Below are 9,296 nucleotides of genomic sequence, written 5' to 3' on the forward strand. Positions count from 1 at the left end.
CTACAAAAGTGAACGATTTTCAAAAGTTATAGGAGGTTAAAAAACTGGTTTTATATATCAGGGATGAAAATCAAACTATCAAGATAGTTGAGGAAGACAAATGAAACATCCAGATACATACAACGAATACTTCAAAGGGCCCAAAACGCAAAGTGAAAACAGCCCACGTTTGTACTGCACGCGGCCGAACTTACGACGACACAAAAAAAATTGATCGGCGCACGATTGGGTGCCGTTCCGATCGACGCATAAGCGTAACATGACCCGGGCGTCGGGTGCGGCAGAGAGCAGAATTGCGGGGGAGGAGGGATGGGGATGGGTCGGTGGTGTTTCACATAGGGTACTTGCTAGCGCCCGGACGTCTGAAGTAGATGAGCGCATCCATATGCCACGCATGCTGCTGCCCCAGCCCACCCGCACGCGTCTATCGCTGCGTCGTATCGATGCTGCACGCGCATGTCCCTTCCTCGTCTGCCTCGCCCAGCCCAGCACACGCACCCCTGCAGCGCCTGCCACTCTTTCCCCCCTGACCCCCTCCTCTCTCCGCGCGGACGGGACCCGGGAGCCCGGATAAGGATGAGCACGCCCCGTTCGCAAGACCCTAGGCGCGCCATGCGCCCCATCCGCCGGCTCCCGACTCGCCACGCCCCTTCTCCTAGCGTCCGGGTCATGCCCCCATGACTCGGTACATACCTCTTAAACATGAAACACTTACAACATGAAACACTTAAATGCAACATAAATCTGAAGCAGATGAAATATTTGGAATATACATTTGCAACATATGTGCGAAACATATGCAACATCTAAAATAAAACACTCGCAACATGAAAATGCTTACTGCAAGTCTGCAACACAAGAATGAAACAACTAAAACATTTATAACATACTATTTATACAACATATGTGTGGAAACTTATGCAACATCTAGATCAAAACGCTTGCAACATGCGTCTGAAATAGATAAAACACTTTGAACAAACGCGTGCAACACGCCTCTGAAACACTTGCAGCATATGCAACATCACGATCTAATTTTGCAACATCCATATGAAACACTTACAACATACCTTTGAATATTTGAAACACTTAAAACATATATTTGCAACATACGCTTTTAGTGCAACATCTTCTTGCTGCTTGAGAATGGAGGCTCGTTGGCTTGTGGAGTTCACCGGTATAGAACTCGTCGGTGGCGCGGAGCTCGCTGCTCCGGCTGAGAAGGCCGCGGCAGGTCCCGTGGAGAAGGTTGCGGCGGGTCCGTGCGCTGGAGTAGCCCGCGATGGCGGGTGGGAGGCGTGGTGGAGAGGGAGAAAGACGGGCTACCGTGCTCTGGCGTGGAGGAGATGTCGACTGGCGGAGCGGAGGCGCGGTGGAGAGGGAAGCGTGGTGGAGAGCGCCGTCGGCGAGAGCTATCGCGACGCTACGGTGAGATGAGTTTTTTCTCTCTTTTTTTAAATAGTCAGAGGCGAGTGGACCAACAGATATGGTTCTTGACCTACGTCACGGCCCACCGCTGGCACCGTCGGGACGGATGGATGTCCTGTGCCCAGCATTACCGTTCGCGTAGGGGTTCGCCTGCGGGCACTGACTGGGCTGGAGGCTGGGCGTCGGGGAGGCTGCATGGGTTGCTCCCAAAAATTCTGGGCTCCCCGGGCTTCAGCCCGCATGCTGCCTGCATAGCATGCAAGAGCAAGGCCCGGTGGGTTGGACCTGGACGGGAACACTGAATCACCGAACACGTACGGACATGAGGGCAGAGGGGCGAAACGTGTCGACCATGTCGCGGCAACCCCACTCCGGACCTGAGGGTGAGCGCCTGAGCGGCCGAGCGGGCTCCTGTCCAAGCTGGGGGGCGATCGAGCATGCATGCATGCGGTACAGAATAAAGGCAACCGTGCGCATCTAAGTAGTGGAAGACTCGCGACGACGAGGAGGCAGCAGCTCAGGACGAGACAAATTGAACCAACTCGCCGGCTGTTGTTTTCTGTCCTACTCACTCGTGATTCGTGAAGCAGGAGCTTCTGAGCTAGAAAGCGCGCACTTTGCGCGCCGACCAGCGCCTCCTCGCCGGTTCCTGTCGCCGTCGCTGGCCAACACCCGACTAAATTACAGCCCGGTCCCAGCTGGGTTACACACTAGATTAGCCGTGGTGTGTCAGTATCAGTGTCACCCGCCTTCTTCGCCCGCAAGGAAGCTATCGATATCCATCGGTGCGCAGTGCGCGGCGGCGGTGGCGCCGAGCCGCCCACTCCCCGCCACGCTCCGACGCCCGCCGTCTGAGCGAATGGGGAACGGGAGGGAAACGCTGGCGGCGAAGATGAGCCAGTCGTTGCTTGTGTTTGATCCCAGACAGACAGCAGGCTAGCTAGCCCGCTCGCAGCTCGCTGATGGGCAAATCCATCAAAACCGCCGAGCCGGCGCGGGACGTGCACGGTGCACCTGGCCAAAATCGAAGGCCTCGTCGTGTTCGGTGGCTGGCTCGTGCACGCTTTATTTCCCGTCGCGCTGGCTGGCTCTCAGCCTCATCTCCGGTCCGTTCTCACCACTATGGCCTTAGCGCCTAAGCAAAGATGTCTTTTTATTTCTCGTGGCTCTGTCACCCAATAATGCAAGTGCAACGAGCCTTCGCAACTCATAAGCGTGGCGGCCTCTCTCTCGCTCCATCGCCTATATAACCACCTCGAGCACGAGCACTGAAACGCCTCCATGGCTAGTGGCCTTCGTGTCTCACTTCAGCTTCGTTCCTAGCTACCTTCTGCTTCGTCAGGGTATAGTTACACCAATTCATAGCACAGTCGCGCCAGCTGATCTTAAGAGAACTAGCTAGCTGAGAAACTGTTAATTAATCTTGCAGCTGTGTGTTTTGGAGGCAGTACTGCCTAGAGGAGCTCTGGAGGAGTCGTGGGCAGGGGCGCACCACCGGTCCGGCACCGACATGCGCAGAGCGTCACCGTGGCAGTCCCACCGCAGCAAGCGCGCACCGTTCGACGACGCCGCCCTCTCCTCCGCCGCCAACAAGCTGCCCTGGCCGTCGCCGCGACGCCCGGCCAGCCATGCCGTCCTCCTTTCTGACCTCTCCTTCCTCTTCCGCTTCGTCGCACATCTCTTACCTGATCCCTGCTAGTGCTAGGCCGCCGCCTCCCCTTGCCATGGTACGTACACTACGTACCTTGACATCACAAACATTCTCCGTCCACTCAAACTTGCACATGAGAATATATATGATGAGATGACTCGATCGCGGTGTGTTCTTGTTCTTGGCAGGGACAGGGATACGGTGGTGCCACCGGCGGCATCATCAGTGTGCCCACAACTGGCGTCGTGGCGAACGCCCTGAATGCCGCGGTGGCGGCGCCTCCGCCGCCGCCGAGGCAGGGAGCCAGCAGGAACGCGGGCGCGGGCCACCCGCCGCTGCCGCGCCCGCCGCCGCGGCAGTGCCCGCGCTGCCAGTCCGCCAACACCAAGTTCTGCTACTACAACAACTACAGCCGCGAGCAGCCGCGGTACCTCTGCAAGGCGTGCCGCCGCCACTGGACCGAGGGCGGCACGCTCCGCGACGTGCCCGTCGGCGGCGGCCGCAAGAACAGGCGCGGCGCCAAGGGCAGTTCGAAACAAGCGTCTGCCTCGACCGCGGCTGCGACGACGCAGGGCGGGAACGTCCTCGGCGTCGGCGCCGACACGTTCCCGGACCTCCTGCAGCAGCTGGTGCAGTTCCCGTCGGCCGCGGCCGTGGGCGGGGAGGCTACGCCATCGACCTGGGCGCGTGGCAGATAATGTCCGCGGCCACGGCGCCACCGCCGCAGGGGACCGGCGATGCCAGCATTCTTGGAGCAGCGGGGATGGCGGCCGAGGCGGAGGCCAACTGCGTCGCCTTGCAGTACTGGAGCGAATGGCAGCAGGACGGCATGCCCGGCCTTGACGGGGCTTGCTAAGTGCGTATTACTACTAGAGCTTGCATTAGTATATGCTCCTGCCTACTTATATACGCATATGTGTGCGCGTGTACTGCAAAAGTACGTACTAGTATACAATCATCAGCTAGTTTTCTACTTTTTGTGCGCGTATATTATGTGTTCTTAGCTTAAATTGTGTGCATGCTAATAATACTATGCTAAAACTGTGTCCAATCATCCTACTGCCAAGGTGGGTTTCACCCTTGTTTGTTTAGGACCTACTTATTATCTAGAATGCAGGAATTTCAGGTGAATCATGCAACGATTTTACAAGAATCAATTCAATTTCATATGAAAAAAGAAAGAAATAGAGGTGTGTTTCAAACAGGATCTGAGTTTTGAACCTCACAAAATTGTAACCTTATTTTCCACTCCCTCAGTCCTGGATTAGATAACTTCTGAAGTTGTTCTAAGTCAAAACATGTTATACTTACACTTCCCTATATTTTTGTAATGTATTTATTTAATGTTATATATGTTTATACTTACGCTTGCATATAAAATTACCAAACTTTCCAATAAAATTGATCAAACTAAGATAGTTTATTGTGGTACGCGGGAGTACTATCTTATCGTTTTTTCTTTTCAGGCACTTTTGCTCCGGCACTCCCTCTCTTTTTATGCTTAGGGTCTGTTTGTTTTCATGAGAATAAGGACTAGAGACCAAATTTTAGTCTATTTTAGTCATTTTTAATTAAATAGGAGGGACTAAAACAGGGATTAGAGACTAAAAGACATAAATCCCTTTTGGGTGAGACTTATTGGGACTTATGGGGCTAAATTGACACCCCATGCCCCTCACCGGTCCTCACCCCTCCCGCTGCCCCCCCACCCCCTCAAGGGTATTTTAATCTTTGTTCAGCAGCTTTAATGCCCTTTAGTCTTTAAACCAAACAGGGTTGGAGACTAAAGTTTAATTTCTGTTTTAGTCTCTACTCGTATGATTAGAGAAAAGAACAGGGCCTTACTATATTCTTTGTCCATTAGGGGTTTACCAACCAATTACGTAGTACTTGAAGCCAAAGTAGCGAACTCTCTAAGAGCATTCTCAAGAGTATCCCATATCATTTCCCTATCTATTTCTTTTTTAGAAAAAAAGAGAAAAACTCATCAACAACAGTATCTCCTGTATCTCTTGCGGGCATCGTGCATAAAAATACGCGCATCCTACTCACGCGCATCCGACGCGCCCTCGCCTGCCTCCCCGACGCCGTCTCGAAGAAGATCGTGATTTTCTCTGATGCAGCTCCACCGACGCGCCCTCGCCTGCCTCCCCGCTGCGCCGCCTCGCGTCGGTGCCGCCCACCGTCGACGCGTCCGGGTCCTCCTCCCCGGCCTCCGCCTGGTCATCACGGACACGGAGGCCGCAGGCGCAGTGCGCTCCGCCGCCTTGGCCTCCCGTCGCACCGTCTCTACGTTCCTGCGACGTCGGGGTCGTTGAGAAGTTGAGTAGCGTGGCTGTGGGTGTCGAGTTTGTGTAACGATAGGTTCCAGTCTAGGGTCGATGGTCCATGAACCGGATTGCACCTATTTCGATTCTGTGTTCTGTGATTTCCGTTCCTTCGTCGCTTGCTAGCTTGTGTTGAGGGCCGGCAGGCAGCAACTTGCCTGCTTGCCAACAGCTGCTACCGAGCGGCTGCTGCTGCTGCCTGCTTGCCTGCTGGTACTACTACTAGATGATACTAATGGCCGGCTGCTGCTGCATGCTTGCCTGCTGATTGCCGGATGATGGCCTGCTCATGTACTTAATGTAGGCACTGTTCCAGCTGATTTGTCATGTGAGAAAAATATTGTTCCGGCTGAAAAAACAAGCTAAAAATAACGGATTATAATAAAAACGAACAGGACCTCAATGTAAAAGTGTTAACAAAATAAAATGCCGATGGAAAAAAATGTACTGATAAAAAGGTGCGTGGGACCACAATTTTGATATTTTGGAAGTCAAATATAATATAGGTGTTGTTTAGTTCCCCAGAATCGGCGCCGCCGAAATCACTGTAGACTACTGTAACGCACTGTAGTATTTCGTTTGTATTTGGTAATAATTGTTCAATCGTTGACTAATTAGGCTCAAAACGTTCGCCTCGCAAAGTACAAACCAAACTGTGCAATTAGTTTTTGATTTTGTCAACATTTAGTACTTCATCATGCATGTACCGCCAAGTTTGATGTGACGGGAAATCTTCTTTTTGCATAGTGCCAAAGTTTGGATTTCGATGAAACTAAACATGGCCATACTCTTGGAGGTGGCCCTTTTTTTCTCCCCATACTTCTTTGGGAGTTGGCAAAACACTATGTTTTAGGAATAAAATTTGAGGGTACTCTTGAAGATGCTCTAAGTTACCATATTAATATCTATGATGATACATTTCAACAATATTTTCCATGTGTGTATACAAATCTAGGGAGTACACGTCTAGTAAAAAGCACTGGAAAATACGTACTAGGAAAAGGAGACATAGCAGGCACAGGAAATTCCCATTCAGTAAGGACAGGCTGGCCCTGGTCCATCACCAGCAGCCATCCGTGTACATGAGTTCAACTCGAGATACCAGCCGAGCACAATATATGCAAAAGCTAATACATGTATATAGTTGCTATCAAAACTGTTACTGCAGAGAGACTGGCAAATGTGTTACAACGGGGTCATGCCGATGGCGGCTTCCGGGCAGTGGTAGTGGATCCGCGCCTTGGAGAAGTAGTAGTAGGCCGAGGTGAGCACGCAGGTGAAAAGGGCAAACGCAGCGCCGGCTCCAAACGTGCCCCTCCGCACCGTCTCGCAGTCCGGCGGGTTCTGGAAAAACACCGTCCGGTAGCCAGTGTGGTAGGCGGATTGCAACAGACCAGCCAGCAGGCACGCCTCAGCGATGACGAATGTCACCCTGTGTAGAACAGGCAAATAGGTTAGTGTCCTGGACAGATTGTACGTGTGTTCACTGGGGTATTGAATGGTTCTAGTACCAGCAAATCTAAACAAGACAAAGTCAGAAAATAACCAAACATGCCGTGTTTCAAACATCCGAGGAACACGAAAACTTGGATAAAACCCCCTTTCTTTGGATAATAAACCAGACAGTTCAAAGGAAAACAAATCAACTTTGGTAATCTAATTATTCCAGAAGTTCAGTCAAAAAAAAAAAGATTCCAGAAGTTCTGAAACGAACTTCCCCAGACAAGTCACATTTGCAAATGCCAGCTAAACAAAATGGCAAATTATAAATAGTCAGGGGTTCTTAACAATATCAGAAGGTCAGTATTAGGAACTTCCACAAGTGACGTCCTTTATTCCTGACCCATCATGAGATACATGCAATCCTATTACATAATGCTGAACAGCTACAATAAATTTCATACCAGCATGGTGGCAGCAAAGTCAGCAACCTCATGTAGTCACGAGCAAAATTGAGGACATGGACATCTACATTGGGATATATTTATGCTTGAACGCCATGAATTAGTACAACCCCGCACGCCTGGCTAGTTTAGTTATACTTAATAGTTTGACTTCATGGAAGACAAAAAAAAGCAAACAACTCTGGAAGAATTTACAAATGTTGATAAAACATAAACTCGGGCAGAGTTTGGAGTTCATGCAGCCATAAATGAAATGAATTCTTACTACTTACTTACTCCGCGTCTTTATCAGACAAATTAAACACGCACTGAATTTGGAGTTCATGCACGCATAAATGATGTGAATTTTTACTGTTCCACATCTTTGTCAGACGAATTAAGGAAAATTGTTACTAGATCAGACTTAGAATACTCCTAAGATGTGGGGTCTAGGATCTTAGGAGTATATTACTAGATCAGACTTAGAATACTCCTAAGATCCTAGACCCCACAAATCAAACACATGCAGTCTTCTGAGCGAATACCTACTCAAGCCTTCATTGACCCAGTATGTCCTTAACCAATATGACATTGACTAGATCATCTTTTTTCAACACCAGTAAACTTAGAAGACGGCAACCAAGTTTTATGGTCTTTTTATTGTCAATGACATAATCTATGACCTCCTCTCTGTTCTGACCAATTCTGTACAATCAGACAAAGATGAAAAAAGGCTAGAGTACAAGCTGCTACTAAACAATTTCTGCATTTTAATTTATAATTGAGCAGGCAGCACACTTTGGATTCCACTGGAGCCGACACTACACTACCCTTCCAATAATTATGTCTCCAGAACCATGTGCAAATCCATAAAGCAACATGTAAAATACAAACGTTAATGAACAGATCTCCTGGCAGCTACCATAAAACATTTTACCTAGAGTTATGTACAAACTAAAATTCTCAACAAGAAAGTATCATGCTTTTTGTCTACAGAATTCATTTGTTAACCTTGGTCGCTAGTAAATGTGACGAAAACATGAAAGAACACATGGACCACCTTCAAAATCCAGTAAACTCTGGTGCCCTTGAAAAAATGGCTGAATACCTTACCAGCTTTCACGTTCACGAGAGAGAAAAAAAAGGACAACCAGCTGTTTTTCTAATACATATTAAGGAGGCCACTAGTTGCTGCCAAGCACATCCGACAATTTTTCATCATTTTCTATATGTGAAATCAACATATGTGCAATCAGAATTATGTTTGCCACCAAGTGCCAACAAAATTGCTAGCACCGTACGCTGGTTCCCAAATATTACTGCTACAGTGCACATGGAACAACCATTTCAGCTTGAACAAATCACATTACCACCGTTGATTTCGGGCAAGCCTCAGAACTAGTCAATAGTTCTGCTGAGCGACATTGGGCAGCCGTTGATCCAATCCAACAAGCTTTCCTATTCCTACACACACAGCTCTTGACTTTATGGTAGCCCAACATGGACAGCTAAGATTCTCAAGATTCTATTCCAATCGCTAAAATCTCACGACTCTGCTAAAAAAACCGAAAACGCAATACGGGCCGAGATGCCACCGGCGGGTGGGGGCCCGCGCGTCAGCCTCACGCGGGAAGTCAAGGTGGCGGCGAGCTGAGCAAGGGAAGAGTTTGGGGGAGGACAGGAGAAGATTGGGATCGGCGGGGAAGAATCAGTGGTACCAGGAGGAGAGAAAGAGGACGAGTGCGCAGGCCCGGGCGCCGCCGGGCCGCAGCGCGGACCCGCAGCAGAAGCAGCGGCTGGCGATGGCGGCCACCGCCTGTCCCACGAGCAGCAGCGCGAGCGCGGTGCCACCCAGCGCCGTGGCGGCGTCGGTGCGGTACACGCAGTAGGTCCACTCCTGCCGCGCGTCCGTCTCCAGCCTCGCCTGCGGAGCCGGGGAACGGCAAACAAGGAGAAGAGCGGTGGCTGCGCCGGCACCCGCGCTCAGAAAAGGGGGGGGGGGGGGGG

At 50.4% G+C, this 9,296-nt stretch overlaps 1 protein-coding gene and 1 pseudogene across 1 annotated transcript; one reads left to right on the plus strand and one right to left on the minus strand.

Annotated features, from left to right (window-relative positions):
* The first annotated feature begins 2,627 nt into the window (after nt 1-2,627).
* On the plus strand, nt 2,628-4,133 carry LOC136534694 (dof zinc finger protein 1-like; annotated as a pseudogene).
* Nucleotides 4,134-6,197: 2,064 nt separating this feature from the next.
* On the minus strand, nt 6,198-9,267 carry LOC136534693 (uncharacterized; the record flags this gene model as incomplete). Its single annotated transcript, XM_066527078.1, has 2 exons — nt 6,198-6,838; nt 9,008-9,267. Coding segments are annotated over 2 exons (507 nt in total), but the record flags the coding sequence as incomplete, so codon positions are not given.
* Between the last annotated feature and the right edge of the window lie 29 nt (nt 9,268-9,296).

Source organism: Miscanthus floridulus, unplaced genomic scaffold, assembly GCF_019320115.1.
Source record: "Miscanthus floridulus cultivar M001 unplaced genomic scaffold, ASM1932011v1 os_2199, whole genome shotgun sequence".
In the NCBI taxonomy this organism is placed as follows: domain Eukaryota; kingdom Viridiplantae; phylum Streptophyta; class Magnoliopsida; order Poales; family Poaceae; genus Miscanthus; species Miscanthus floridulus.